Below are 14656 nucleotides of genomic sequence, written 5' to 3'. Positions count from 1 at the left end.
ATTAAACAATTAATATATCATATTAAAGATTATGCCAATAATTAATAAAATAACATCAGATAATTAATTAATAAAATATGTAAAATTTTGAATGTTAAATTATAAAATATTAAATTTAAAAAAATTGAATAACAAAATCTTGAAAGAAAAAAAAACAACGAAGGATGAGCTGCTAGAAGAACAATTAAGAAAAAAAAAAAAAGAAGCTATATTTAGGCTTGCCTGCGGACCTTGGAGGTCACGTGAGACAGGGGAAGTGTCACAGTAGGGAGTAGCAACGTGCCAACAAAGGAAAGGAAAGAGACACGAAGAGAAGAAAACATGTAAGATGAAAAAAAACCGAGGTTTAACTGCGTGGCGCGCTGTTTTTTTTGCGTGTAAAAAATCTGAAACCCTCCCCACCCAAATCCAAATCCAATTACGAAGGGGGCTTGACATTATAACACGGCAACAGCATTTTCCCTAATCCCACTCGGGACTCGGAATTAACAAGAGTGCCCAAAAGTCAACAATTTCGATACTTGGCCCTTCATCATTGCTTCTTTCGTTTCCCCAAGTCCCAACCTTTCTCGTCTCTCTCAGGTACGCGAATCCACCATCTTTTCGACCTAATCCTGATCTCCATTTCAAACCCTAGCTCATTTCTTGAATTTGGGATCTTTTTCTTCTCTATTTGTCTCTCTGCAGAGGGGATCTATGACCAGCTGATGATCTACGGTGACCGGGTATTCACCTGAATTCGTGATACCCTTTTGATTGAGTATCTGAGCATGTTGGGTAGAATTTAGTTGGGGAATTATTATTGTCCTTTGAGTGGAATAAGAATCTTGATTAGGGTCTGTTGATTTCTTGGTAGTCTTGATTTTTGTCACTTCAATTCTGCCTTAAAACACAGTACATTTTGTAAAGTCTGCTTCTTGATATTGGGTTTGTTAGTGTTTTCTTGTTAGTGGCCTCCTTTTTTTCCCAATGGCTAACCCAACACAACCTAATGTTGGGTTCACCCCTGAGAGAGAGAGTCCAAACCCTGAGAAGAGTCCAATTCCACCCCCTCCAAGTTTTGTTGCGGCGTCACCTGGTTTTCTTCCACCAAAATTGCATTTACAGCAAGATCAAGCCTCTTCTCGTTCCCTTAAAACCCCGAGCGTTTTATCACCGGCCAATGGGGTTACCACTGGCAGTCCTGTTCCTCACTTGAGCACCCCTCCCGGACCCCCGGTTTTTACGTCGCCTGTCCGTCCAGCTGCCGTTCCCTTTCGGACATCGCCTGCATCGCCTCAGCCGGTTGCATTTTCTTCAGGCTCTTTGCCAATGTCATCGTCTCCACCGCAATATTCAAATGGATCGTTTGAGTTGCAGCACCAAGTTTCTGATAATATAGAAGACCATGTTCCTGTTGGGGAGTCATCGTTTGTTCTTTTTTCTGCTCATAAGGTATGCATATTCTGGTTTGTTTTAATTCATAATCAAAGCATGGAAGTTTACATTGAACTGTTATTCTTTATGCTCAGTTTTTTAATATATAAACTTTTCCCTTCCATTTGCTAAGTAGGTATTGAAACAGAAGAAACAAGGTAATGTACCCAGTTTGGGTTTTGGGGCATTGGTCTCTCCTGGGAGGGAGGTTTCAATGGGTCCTCATGTAATACAGCGTGATCCTCATCGCTGCCAAAGCTGTGGTGCTTATGCAAATATCTATTGCAATATATTGCTTGGATCAGGCCAGTGGCAGTGTGTTATATGTCGGAAACTGAATGCAAGTGAAGGGGAGTACATTGCGCATAGCAAGGAAGATCTTCGCAGATTTCCGGAATTATCCTCACCCATGTTTGACTATGTTCAAACTGGGAACAAGAGACCTGGTTTTGTTCCAGTTTCAGATTCCAGAATGTCTGCCCCAATTGTTCTTGTTATAGATGAATGTTTAGATGAACCTCACCTACACCATCTACAAAGCTCTTTGCATGCTTTTGTTGATTCTCTCCCGACAACGACAAGATTAGGAATTATACTATATGGTCGTACTGTATCAGTGTATGATCTTTCAGAAGAGGCAATGGCATCTGCTGATGTTCTTCCCGGGGACAAATCACCAAGTCAAGAATCTTTGAAAGCACTGATTTATGGTACTGGTATATACTTGTCTCCGATGCATGCTTCATTGGCTGTAGCACATTCCATATTCTCATCATTGAGGGCATACAAGTTGAATATACCAGAAGCTTCCCGAGATCGGTGCCTAGGAACTGCTGTTGAGGTTGCTCTTGCTATAATCCAGGGTCCATCTGCTGATTTGTCCCGGGGGGTGGTCAAAAGGTCAGGGGGAAATAGTAGAATTATTGTCTGTGCTGGCGGACCAAACACTTATGGGCCTGGATCTGTTCCTCATTCTTTTAATCACCCTAATTATCCTTACATGGAAAAGACAGCAATTAAATGGATGGAGAATCTTGGTCGTGAGGCTCATCGACACAATACTATAATTGATATTTTGTGTGCTGGAACATGTCCTGTAAGAGTTCCTATCTTACATCCTCTTGCAAAAGCATCAGGTGGAGTTTTGGTTCTACATGATGATTTTGGAGAAGCCTTTGGTGTTAATTTGCAAAGAGCATCTGCCAGATCAGCAGGCTCTCATGGTTTGTTAGAATTGCGCACGTCAGATGATATTCTCATCACTCAAGTTGTTGGTCCTGGGGAAGAGTCACACGTAGATACCCACGAATCATTTAAAAATGACACTGCTCTTTATATTCAAATGCTAAGTGTTGAAGAAACACAAAGTTTCTCTCTCTCCATGGAAACTGAAGGAGATATCAAAAGTGATTATGCCTTTTTCCAATTTGCAATTCAGTATTCAAACGTTTATCAAGCTGATGTGTCGAGGGTCATTACTGTTAGACTGCCAACAGTAGATAGTATTTCTGCATATCTTGAGAGTGTTCAGGATGAAGTGGCTGCTGTCCTCATTGCAAAAAGAACCCTGTTACGAGCCAAAAACCATTCTGATGCAATTGATATGCGAGCAACAATAGACGAAAGAATCAAGGATATTGCTCTAAAGTTTGGCTCTCAATTACCTAAATCAAAACTTCATAGCTTCCCAAAGGAGCTTTCTCTCCTACCGGAGCTCCTTTTCCATCTCAGGAGAGGACCACTATTGGGAAGCATCATTGGTCATGAAGATGAGAGGTCTGTGCTGAGGAACTTGTTTCTGAATGCATCCTTTGATCTATCTCTCAGAATGGTAGCACCTCGTTGTCTAATGCACAGGGAGGGGGGAACTTTTGAGGAGCTACCAGCGTATGATCTTGCTATGCAGTCTGATGCTGCTGTTGTACTTGACCATGGCACTGATGTCTTCATTTGGTTGGTATGCCTCCTATTACCTGTTCTAACATGACATATTCTTAATTGGAGATGTGGATCACTTTTACTTATAGTCTCTTTTATCTTTACCTCAATCAATTATTGTTACTGCACTGATTTTTCATGTTGTTTTCAAATTAGCTTCCTGTTATATATAACCAATAAAAACAAAAGGATAATTTTCTTGGTAATGGGTTGTGTATGAAATTTAAAAAACAAACTGTCTGGTCATAGCTGTTAATGATGTGCAATAGTGTGTGTGGTGCAATTGCACTGAGCCACAGGCGATAGCACATAAATGCGTTGTCCTTTTTTTTTTTTTTTTTTTTGTCTTCCTTTCTCCTTTTCTATCTTGTTTTTCTCCAGCTTTTTTGCTACCAGGCAGTGGCTGCCATTGCTAACAGCAGCTGTGGCTGGTGGCCAGATGGCTAGCCAGGGGTGTGGCTAATGCATTTTATCATGAGAAATATTGGCAACACACTAACTTTACTATTGGTTGAATTTTGTTGAAATTCACAAGTTTTGTGGGTTCTACTTATTTAATGAGTCTCACTTGTGATTTTCTAGTTTCCAATAAATTTTAATTAGTAGTAAAAAAAAGGTTGGAAGGAGTGTGTCATTGAGTTGGTTGCTAGTACTCCTCTTTATCATATCATTGGTTGTTTTATTTGCAAAATGTGCACTCCTCTTTGTGTTCTATTTGCTAGCACTCCTCTTTTTTATATATCTTTATTCTTTAGTAGTAGAAAAAGTCTCATTGGTTGTTTTATTTTCTGTTGAGTTATATGCAAAATGTGCTGTTTGCTGTAAATTACTACGTAGGGATGTGAAAATGGCTTCAACTGATTTAACTTGCCAAAATGAGTTGGGATATGTAATTCAACCCCTCAACCCACATAACCCGCCAACCCAATAGGTCAAGAGGTGGGTTGGGTTGAGTTGACCCACTGGGTTAAGATTCTATTAATATTTTTATTAATTTTTTTGGTTAAATATTGTTTTCTTAGACAGTATTTTGTGAACTATTATAGATTTCATGTTTTATTGTTTTGCACTACATTTATTAACTCATGATTATAGCTTCTAGAAAGCATGTGTCTGACGCAATCTAATAGGGTAACATGTAACATTCTTGTGATTGTGACATGAAACTTACATTTGGATGATTCAAATTTTTTTTTTTTTTTTTTCATTTGGTAAGTCAACTTATTAGTCATTTTTTTTTATACCTTTTTCCTTTTTTTATATATATTTTTAATTTTGGTGGCCAACCTAACCCAACCCTTTTCTTAGGTGGTCCAGGACAGGTTGGGTTGGGTTAATCCATTTTGACATCTCTATTACTATGGGTCTGACGGCATGGCTTTTTTGTGCTCAGGGGCGTTGCTCCCAGCTCCCACATAAATAGGGTTTGAGTTATTCCCACTGTAATAGTAGGGACCGGGGGCAAAACATCTTTAGTTTACGTGTTGTCAAATTTGATGATAAGATACCCTTATTTGCTGACATCGAGAATTAGAGATGACTTAAGACAATGATGCCTCATCTGCAAAAATATCTGTACGTACGACAACAAGAGTGCAACTTAAAATTGCATACTGAAAAAACCATGTGGGCAACATTGTTGTAATTGAAACCATGGATACTGAAACCGAAATTTATATAAGTTAACGAGACCAAGGATCCTATAATTTGTGATCATGAATACAACGTTCTAATTCTTCTGGTTTATGTCACAGTTCTTATATAGCATTCTTGTTTACCATGTCTCCTGATTCTATCTCTGTTTAGATTTTTCATTTTTCTTGTTCTGTTTGCATTCTCTTGATAGATTTTTTTTTTTTGTTGAGATTTTCTAATATTGATGGGTGGATCCTAGGGTGCTGAACTTGCAGCTGATGAAGGAAGAAGTGCTGCTGCTCTAGCTGCATGTAGGACATTGGCCGAAGAGCTGACTGAGTACCGATTTCCAGCTCCTCGCATCCTTGCATTCAAGGTTAATTTTCTTTTCTATTGACACCACACCCAGTTTCATCTTCTGGTTATAAGATAATAACAGACAGTTTACATTTGAAACAGGAGGGTAGCTCCCAGGCTCGATATTTTGTCTCTCGTCTCATTCCAGCTCACAAGGATCCTCCTTATGAGCAGGTAAACACAGCACTAGCACTTTATTCTTATTTGGGATGCTCATGTTGTTGGTAAAGGCAATATTTACTTTGGTAATGATGTCCTTGCCTCAAAAGGGTCAGGTCTCATTATTGGATAAACTTTTCAGTCAACATCAGTTATATTATGTGGCCATGATAAAGGAAAAAATAACATCAAAACAGAGAAAAAAAATAGAAATATAAAAAACACAGAAATGTGTTTGATTCTATTTGTGTAATCCATCTAAGATGAATTTTTACTATGCCCATTCCACCCCTGAACTGTCTTTAGACTAGACTCTTAGGTTTTTCAACCAACTAATTTCTATTAACTTTTAGTGCACAAAAAAAGGAAACAAAATCAAAGAATTCATTACACACACACACACACACACAACAAATATACCTATAAAATGCATCTATTCTTTCATAAGTACTTATGTGGGAAGAAAATACGAAAGTTTAAACTTTTCCTGTAAGTTAAAATAAACTAATGTATAAACTAATTTATAGAAAATATTATATTGAACTTCTCCAAAAGAAGATTTTATATTATGCATAAGTAAATTTTTAACTTAAGAGAGTAACTTAATTCATTTACTTTTTTTAGTTTCTACTCCTATAAATGCTTATTGAATATCTAAACAAGGTCTTAGTCTCCTTAACGGTTGGCTAGGGGATATCCTTGGGCACTCTCAAAAAGAAATGTCTCGTTAACGGTAACTGGTTTGTTGTATAATATTTATTTTGTGGCCTGCTCCATAGACAACATTTCAAGATTGCTCTAAGCCTCTAATTATTTTTGCAGGAGGCAAGATTCCCGCAACTGAGGTCGTTGACGTCAGAACAGCGGACAAAGCTGAAAGCTAGTTTTGTTCACTTTGACGATCCTAGTTTCTGTGAATGGATGCGAAGTTTGAAAGTGGTGCCACCACAACCAAGCTGATGGGAGACCTAAACTGCATATTCCAACTTGTTGGTTATTATTCTTTGTTAAGTTGGTGAAGCCAAGTTTGTTTGCATGATTTGAGGAACGCAATGAGATCCTGCACATGTCTCCAACACGCTCGCTTCAGTGCATCCTTCCATTCATTTGTTCACTTCCGACAAACGTCTAAAAGCTGCAAAAAAAATGTTTTTTTTGGGGGGTGAGGTGAGATGAAGACTGTGACAAAGAATTTTTTTTACAATTTACGGTTAAGATGTTACTATAGAGCAATAAAAGGATTTCTCGTTATTTATATTTATAGCACTTGTTGATTGCCAAGTGTTTTCTTCAATCTCTAATATTTTTTGAATCTTTTTCTCTAGTCCATCCCTAATGCCGATTGGAATTAATTTTGTTTACAAAAATAAGTGTCAGTACGGAGAATGGGAGTCCAGATCCACTTTATGTCTTTTATTACTAACGTTTTAAAGTTTTGAGAATATAATAAATTAGGTGGCAAAATGGGTTATAGTCAGCTGATTTGTCAAAAATTAGTGGGTTGAGCTAGAGATTCTGGTCAGTGAGGTCTACGTTACCTAGCCCATGAGTTCACCGGCTTAAATTAAGTTATTTTAGATTTATTTTGTGTATAATTTATAATTTGTTGTGTAATAAATTTGTTGTGCATTTAATTTATTTTATATGTAGTTTCTTTATTTATTTTATTATTTAGGGACACTAATATATGTATGTTCTTTAAGTATTGAGAAAAAAAAATATGTTTGAAGAATAATTCAAAATAAATATGTAAATTTTTTTTCATTTTTTTTGCGGTCCAATTCATTGACTTGTCAATCCACCCTTAAGGTTTTTGGTCCATTTTTGTTTGGTGACCTAACTTGACTTTCATTTTTTGCGAGTTAATGAGGAGTCAGGATTAAAAGGAATGGACTGATTCATATTTTATTTATAATAAATGTTGTTTTTTCTAAAGTGTGTATCATTTTTATTTTATTTATTTTCTCAAAAGTTTTAAACAAATGAAAGAAATGGGCATGAAAGGAAATGGATAGGATCCAAATTTGGATAATTGATTTTGATGATTATAAACTTGGTACTTAATCTCTTAGAAGTGTTTAGAAAATTGGTTTGATTTATAAATAACTTCCATTGAAAATTTATAAAAATAAGTATGAGGTTGATTTTGTTTATTGTGTTTTGATAAGCACGTGATGCAATGACAATAAAAGTTGTTGTTAGGTAAAGTTATATGATGCTATTTGCTTTGACTAAAATCTTAATCTTCGAATATTATTTGTTATGAGATTTTGATCAACTTTTTAAAGCCTTTTAGATCTTTCACTTATTTTTAGGATTAAAAATTATATAATCTATTTTTTATTGATACTTTTAGTATTTTTGTGTGTGTTCAAATTATCTTATTTATATTTTATTCTCGCACTAAGTATTATATTAATATCTTTTTTGTACAATTATTTCATATCATGTGATATAAAATGATGATACACCATAACATGATATTTTTTTTATCACCCATTTATCTTGTTTTCTTTAGTCAAATAATCATTTATTGAAAATGAACCTAACAGAGGAATATTCAAACATGTAAATTCGAATTTAAATAGTTAGAACTTCACAAACTTAAATAGTCAAAACTCTACAAGAGTAACACAATTGATTAAACATCTTTATTTTTTTTACTAAGAAGTAAAATTAAATTAATTTATCTTATATTTTATACCTTTTCATACCAACTCGTGGAAGTTGGGTAGTTAATACATAATCTCATTAAAAATTATTAAAAAAAATTAGTAATTAACTTTAACTTTACATAAAGTAGTGTCTTACCTTAATCTGAAATTTTAACTAAAAGATAAAGATAGTCAAATATTCCATTTAGCGATTAAAAAAAGAAAAAAAAAGTAAAGAATTACACCCCCTCGGGTAGAGTTTAGTTTTTTTTTTAATTTTTTTTTTACACTTTTTCTCATTCTTTTTGGATCAACATTTGCTCATCAATAACTCAAATCGAGTTGACCCAAAACAATCCACATAATTTGAGTTAAACAATGCTATGTCAAAGAGCTCACAGAAGTGAATCAAACCTAATAAAACACGTTGCCTAAAAAAGCTCCAATGGTTTGAATAAATTGCAATATTACAAATTTAGTTGGAAAGAAGGAATGTGATGGAAAAATGGTAGAGAAACAGGAAGGCGTCATGGACAAATAAAGAAACTGAAAGATAAGAAGAATGAAGAAAATGAAAGTGGTAGCTGAAAAAAATAGGAGAGTATAGTTGAACTTACAACAATATCATGAAATTTATTTAAGTTTGGTAGATACTTAGCAATTACAAATAACACATCTTTTATACTTTATTTCTCTTTTACTTTATTTTCCCACTTTTTCTTCTTTATTCTTTCCTCATCATTTCACTTCTAATCCAAACTTTATTAATTCATCGTTACAAAAAACTGCCATCAAGAGAAGAACTAATAATAGTAGCAATAAAAAGTGTTAGCAACACTTTCTATTATATTTTTTACAACATATTTTTTTGGTGTGATTTTTAATAACTTTCAGTTAATAATAAAAAGATATGTTAGAATAAGCGTTACAAAATTCGTTCCTAAGATTTCTCGCAAATTTTATTTATTCTTATATTTATAACAACAGAATATGATCAAGGTGAGGAGGTACTGTAATAAAATACATTCAAATCATACGGATACATAATTTTTTTTTTCCTATAATTTGATTAATTTTCTACATTATACAACTATTAAGTCTAAAATTATTATCACTATTAATTTCCTCCCTAATTCAAGTGTAATACTATTATTGTAGCAAATGATGAGATTTTTTTTATAAGTAATATAATTTAAAATTAATCAATAGCTAAAATACAATGAAGTATGATGGAGTCTTAAAAATAAAAAATGAAGAATTATAGGGAAAAATTGACTGAAGCTGAGCCGCAGGAAAAAGTAATACGTTACTAAGGGCACAGTGAAGAGTAACGGAAGACAGCACAGTGAAGAGTGAAGAGTAAAAACGCAAAGAAAATAGTGAGGGCGGAGGGGCACTTTATCTGAAAGCGAAAACCCTAGGGTCAACCGTAACGCCACAATCGCTCTCGCGCGTTTCGCTCGCCTTCGACATCTTTGCAGCGGGTAACACACCTCGCATTTCAATCCAGATACGGTTTTGCTTCGCCTCCTAATAGCTAACGATTCTCTTTTGGCCATGGCAGGATCAGGTGCTCCTCGTTCGCGATGGCGGGAAGTGAGGCCAAAAAACCTGTCGCCAAGCAATCCGGTAATTCGCATTAATCATTTTCGCGTGCGTTCGTTACTGTTTCTTGTTTTTGCGCGTTCGTTATTCTAACGGTGAACGAAGCCTTGCAGGCGGGAAGAAGAAGGAGGTGAAGAAGGAGACTGGCTTAGGTCTCACGCATCGGAAGGCGGAGAACTTCGGAGAGTGGTATTCTGAGGTATTTGAGCCGTTGGATAGTTTGTAGTTGTTATTTTGACCTGATCTATGTTCGGTCAAAGTTGCTCGTTCGTCCTGATCTGATTTTGTTTCGCTGTGTGGCAATTTCAGTAGTGTGTGTGTGTGTGTTGGTTGACTTTGGCTTTGGATTAATCTGACAGGTTGTTGTTAATGCGGAAATGATTGAGTACTATGATATATCTGGTTGCTATATTCTGAGGCCTTGGTCAATGGCAATATGGGAGATAATGCAAGTAAGTTTCTTATTTCTTGTTTTGTTAAAAGATAATTGAGTGATTAGTGAATGCGTTTGTGTATTGTGTACTTGTTTTTACCGAAGTTTCTCTCAACTAGCTCTACTGTTAATGCTTGAGTATCATATTTCTGGAACGTGAATAGTTGCATATGGAATCACAGATTTGTTTTTTATAGTCTTTACACAGGTCAGAGTTGCTTTAATTTTGAACCCAATGTGCAGGAGTTTTTCGACCCAGAAATAAAGAAAATGAAAATCAAGAACTGCTACTTCCCTTTGTTTGTGTCTCCTGGAGTTTTGCAAAAGGAGAAGGACCACGTTGAGGGATTTGCTCCTGAGGTGAGAGTTTGTGAATTTGTTGGGCCATGTAATGTAGACTGTTCAATGAGTTAGATCAAGTGTTTTAATTGAACTAGGGAATATTCTCCCTGAATATTAGGAAGATTGGTTTGGTTGTAAAGATTTGGAGATTATTTCAATCTTATATCAATTATTTGTTCAATAGTCTGAGACTTTCTTGATAAGGGACAAAAAAATGCTGGATTATGATGTACACTAAAAATTAGGTTACCAACGTTTGTTTCATTTAGCTAAGGATGTTTCATGTGTTGAAATGATTATTTTTTTGTGACTTGCAGTATAACGATCTATACAGCTCCAGTTCTTTCCTGGAGGACTTTCTATTTTAAAAACACTAGGTCTTGTCTGATTGTCTTACTCTTCTGTCAGGTTGCTTGGGTGACAAAATCTGGGGAATCTGAATTAGAAATTCCTATTGCTATTCGTCCAACTAGTGAAACTGTCATGTATCCCTACTACTCCAAGTGGATAAGGGGACATCGTGATTTGCCACTGAAGCTTAATCAGTGGTGCAATGTTGTTAGATGGGAGTTCAGCAATCCCACACCATTCATCAGGTAGTGGGTAATTTTATTTTTCTTTCACCATGTTTTCTTTTGGCTGTGTTATATAACAAAGTGTTGGCTGGTGTTTTATACATTGAACAATTTCAAACTTGAATAAGAGGCTTCAAATTTTGGAATATTTAGCCTTTTGTATGACATCTACATTATGCCATAAAATTCTGCGTGTTTTATTTATGAATGGATCTTCCTCTAGTGGTAATTATGGTAAATTGGTCATAGTGAAGCAGGCTTGTAGTTTTTGCTCTTAGATCTTAAATTTGCAAGAAATAATAATTGTTACATGTTAATGTTATTCATTAATAATTAATAATATATAGAGGGCAGGCTTTGGCCTTGTGACATAGAGGTCATGCATTCAAGTCTTGGAAACAACCTCTCTGCTTGCAGTGGTAAGGCTATCTTGTATCTACATCTATCCTCCCCAGACTACTCCAGGTGGGAACCTTATGTGAGGTTTCCCTTATTATATATCTAATTATTAAGGTTTTGGATACTGTTGCTGTCATGTTAACTAATTTATATTTTGGAACTTCTTTCTAGTCCATTTTGTGGTACTTATACAAGTTATGAATGCAGGAGCCGCGAGTTTCTTTGGCAAGAAGGGCACACTGCTTTTGCAACAAAGGAAGAAGCAGATGCAGAGGTATTGCGTCAAATAATTTTTTTTAGGAATTTCTCTTTTGGTCTCATTTGTAATTGTATAACCTGCTTCAATTTTGTCATCTTCTGGTTTTGTATGCTTAATGAAGAGTTGTTAAGACCTTTCTCTCTTGTGGTTCATGAACAAAACCTTTTCTTAACGGAACATTATAAATTGTGTTGTTATGTTCCTTTCTTGGGGTTCTGTAGTACTTAAATTATTTATGAACGTCCTTTTTGCTTCTGGTGCATGCTATCTTCTTATCAACATTACTTTGTATTTTCCACCCAAGCAAACAGATTTCTGATATTCCTAAAATTTCTGAACTATTACTGTTTCAGGTTCTTGATATTCTGGAATTATATAGGCGTATATATGAAGAGTATTTGGCTGTTCCAGTCATTAAGGGTAAGAAAAGTGAGATGGAGAAGTTTGCTGGTGGACTTTACACTACAAGTGTTGAGGTAGACATTCTTGCATGAACACTGATAATCTGATATGCTATTTTAATAAGCTGTTTATAAATTTTGTTGTTCAATTTTGCTAGGCATTTATTCCCAACACCGGTCGTGGTATACAAGGTGCAACTTCTCATTGTCTGGGCCAAAATTTTGCTAAAATGTTTGAGATAAACTTTGAAAATGATAAGGGAGAGAAAGCAATGGTGTGGCAGAACTCATGGGCCTATAGTACTCGAACTGTAAGCTTTGATTTCTTGAATATACATTCATCAGAGGATTTTTCCATATCATATTGCATTTATATTTCTTGTTTTTTTTAGTAGATTAGGGTCATAAATATACATGCATTGGAGGATTCCTCTACATCATATTGCATTAATATTTCTTGTTTTTGTAACAGATTGGGGTCATGGTGATGGTTCATGGTGATGACAAGGGTTTGGTACTGCCTCCTAAAGTAGCATCAGTACAAGTCATTGTGATTCCTGTGCCTTACAAAGATGCTGATACTCAAGGAATCTTTGATGCTGTTTCTGCAACTGTGAATACATTGTCTGAAGCAGGTATTCGTGCCGATTCAGATTTTAGAGATAATTATTCTCCTGGATGGAAGTATTCTCACTGGGAAATGAAAGGCGTTCCTCTGAGAATTGAAATTGGTCCAAAGGATTTAGCAAATAAGCAGGTCATTAACGTTGTCCAACTGTTGCATCAATTCTTATATTTGTTATTTTTCTCTACACTGTTAGTTTTTCAGTACCAAATAAATCTCTTTTGAAATTTGCGTAGGTTCGTGCTGTTCGACGTGATAATGGAGCAAAGATAGACATTGCTAGTGCGGAGTTGGTTGTGGAAATAAAAAAGTTGCTCGGTGATATTCAACAAAACTTGTTTGATGTTGCAAAACAAAAACGAGATGAATGCATTCAGGTCATACACACCTGGGATGAATTTGTGCAAGCTTTGAACCAAAGAAAAATGATCTTAGCTCCTTGGTGTGATGAAGAGGTATGAAGTATATGTTTTTGTTCAAATATGATGTTCCTGTTGGCTTGATATATTTTGATTTTTAAGGCATTTCCATGTTTGATTTATACAAGGCATTTCCATGTTCAAATATACTCTTTGAATGAGGTCGAACATGACTTGTTTAGCTAGGATGCATTTTTTATATCACATAGTTATACAGAAGATTACAGGTAAATAATTCTTTCAGGCTAGCTATTTGTAAGATTAACAAAATTCAATGAATTTGATTGGTCCAACCCTAAAGAATTTACACTTATAATTTCCTTCTAGCTTGCATTTCATTACCTATCAAGAATGGCAAAATCCAAATAGAACTGAATTGCTTGTGTCACAAATTATGGCCCACTTAAAAAGGTGTTTTGATATTTTAGAAACTTCATTGTGTAATCTATGTTCTTCCCGGGGGATATTATATAGCTGTATTATGTGTAATAATTTTTGGTCTATAATGCTTCAGGAGGTGGAGGCTGATGTCAAAGCAAGGACAAAGGGTGAGATGGGAGCAGCTAAGACCCTTTGCAGCCCCTTTGATCAGCCAGAACTCCTGGAAGGTATAATCCTTCTTGAGCATACTTAGTTGTTATTATTTTTATGCTACAGACCTTAAAAATCTATTTGCAGCCTTTGCTTCTGTATGAACTTTCTATCGACTAATGTTTTATGTTTCTTATTTAATGTTTCACCCCCTCTAATGAATAACATCATTAATATTGGTGTTGCTTATTGTGTTTGGTTTACAGGCACCAAGTGCTTTGCGTCAGGAAAGCCTGCAACAAAGTGGACATACTGGGGCAGAAGTTACTAGACTACTAGCTGTTGATTGTGGTAGTTTTTGAGTTAGTTTGGTATTTAATGGTGCCTTGTACGAATTTGTGGACCACACAGATTAATTTTTTCTTTTCTTGGGTATCTTTTTCAACTGATAATTTTACTTTTATTTTTATATGGGTACAATATTTATTTTGGTTTAGAAGATGAGTATTACATTTGTTGCCGTCCAAGTTTTGTTGAGAGCATACTGGACTCTTGGTTGGGATGATCCAATTATTTAGCATAAAATTACCCTCAATTAAACATGACATCATTTACTTCAGGCTTAGTTTGGAAGATATGAAATGGTATGGAACATTGATTGAACGATCCAAATGTAGTTTGTACTTATATAATATGACGGAGGAAGAAAGTCTAGCGAGTGTTGAACTTTTAATGAGATTTTTAAACACTTCCATACTCAAAATATTTACAGTACATGCATGTGAAGTGTGTATTCTTCCTTACCGGATATATTGTCTTGAATCTTTATTATCATGTCTCCTAGTATGCCTTCCTCAATGATTAGAACTAGTGATTCATCTAATTGAATTGTTATATGAAATGGAAAA

General features: G+C 35.3%; 2 protein-coding genes across 4 annotated transcripts; both read left to right on the top strand.

Moving 5' to 3' along the window:
* Nucleotides 1-307: 307 nt before the first annotated feature.
* Nucleotides 308-6799, top strand: LOC109796050 (Sec23/Sec24 protein transport family protein). 3 transcript variants are annotated; one of them, XR_014434912.1, is made up of 7 exons: nucleotides 313-582; nucleotides 688-1434; nucleotides 1553-3373; nucleotides 5249-5365; nucleotides 5449-5520; nucleotides 6130-6238; nucleotides 6328-6570. XR_014434912.1 is itself a non-coding variant. In XM_020355659.3 (6 exons), the coding sequence occupies exons 2-6, from the start codon at nucleotides 970-972 to the stop codon at nucleotides 6463-6465; spliced, it is 2613 nt and encodes an 870-aa protein (XP_020211248.1). In that variant the 5' UTR covers nucleotides 318-582; nucleotides 688-969; the 3' UTR covers nucleotides 6466-6799. The 3 variants fall into 3 exon arrangements, 2 of the variants coding, with proteins under 2 accessions (XP_082933856.1, XP_020211248.1); XM_020355659.3 differs by lacking the exon at nucleotides 6130-6238 and having other exon boundaries at nucleotides 318-582; nucleotides 6328-6799; XM_083077730.1 differs by lacking the exons at nucleotides 5449-5520; nucleotides 6130-6238; nucleotides 6328-6570 and having other exon boundaries at nucleotides 308-582; nucleotides 5220-5351.
* A 2686-nt stretch (nucleotides 6800-9485) lies between these two features.
* On the top strand, nucleotides 9486-14353 carry LOC109797637 (Class II aaRS and biotin synthetases superfamily protein). Its single transcript, XM_020357740.3, has 13 exons — nucleotides 9486-9643; nucleotides 9724-9788; nucleotides 9878-9963; nucleotides 10124-10216; nucleotides 10441-10557; nucleotides 10948-11135; nucleotides 11721-11787; nucleotides 12126-12248; nucleotides 12332-12484; nucleotides 12646-12930; nucleotides 13035-13253; nucleotides 13732-13825; nucleotides 14015-14353. The coding sequence occupies exons 2-13, from the start codon at nucleotides 9746-9748 to the stop codon at nucleotides 14077-14079; spliced, it is 1533 nt and encodes a 510-aa protein (XP_020213329.1). The 5' UTR covers nucleotides 9486-9643; nucleotides 9724-9745; the 3' UTR covers nucleotides 14080-14353.
* The last annotated feature ends 303 nt before the right edge of the window (nucleotides 14354-14656 follow it).

The sequence above is a fragment of the Cajanus cajan genome, chromosome 6 (assembly GCF_000230855.2).
Source record: "Cajanus cajan strain Asha chromosome 6, NIPB_CcT2T_4, whole genome shotgun sequence".
In the NCBI taxonomy this organism is placed as follows: Eukaryota; Viridiplantae; Streptophyta; class Magnoliopsida; order Fabales; family Fabaceae; genus Cajanus; species Cajanus cajan.
The sequence above is the reverse complement of the archived record's forward strand: the minus strand, read 5'-3'. Positions and strand labels throughout refer to the sequence as shown.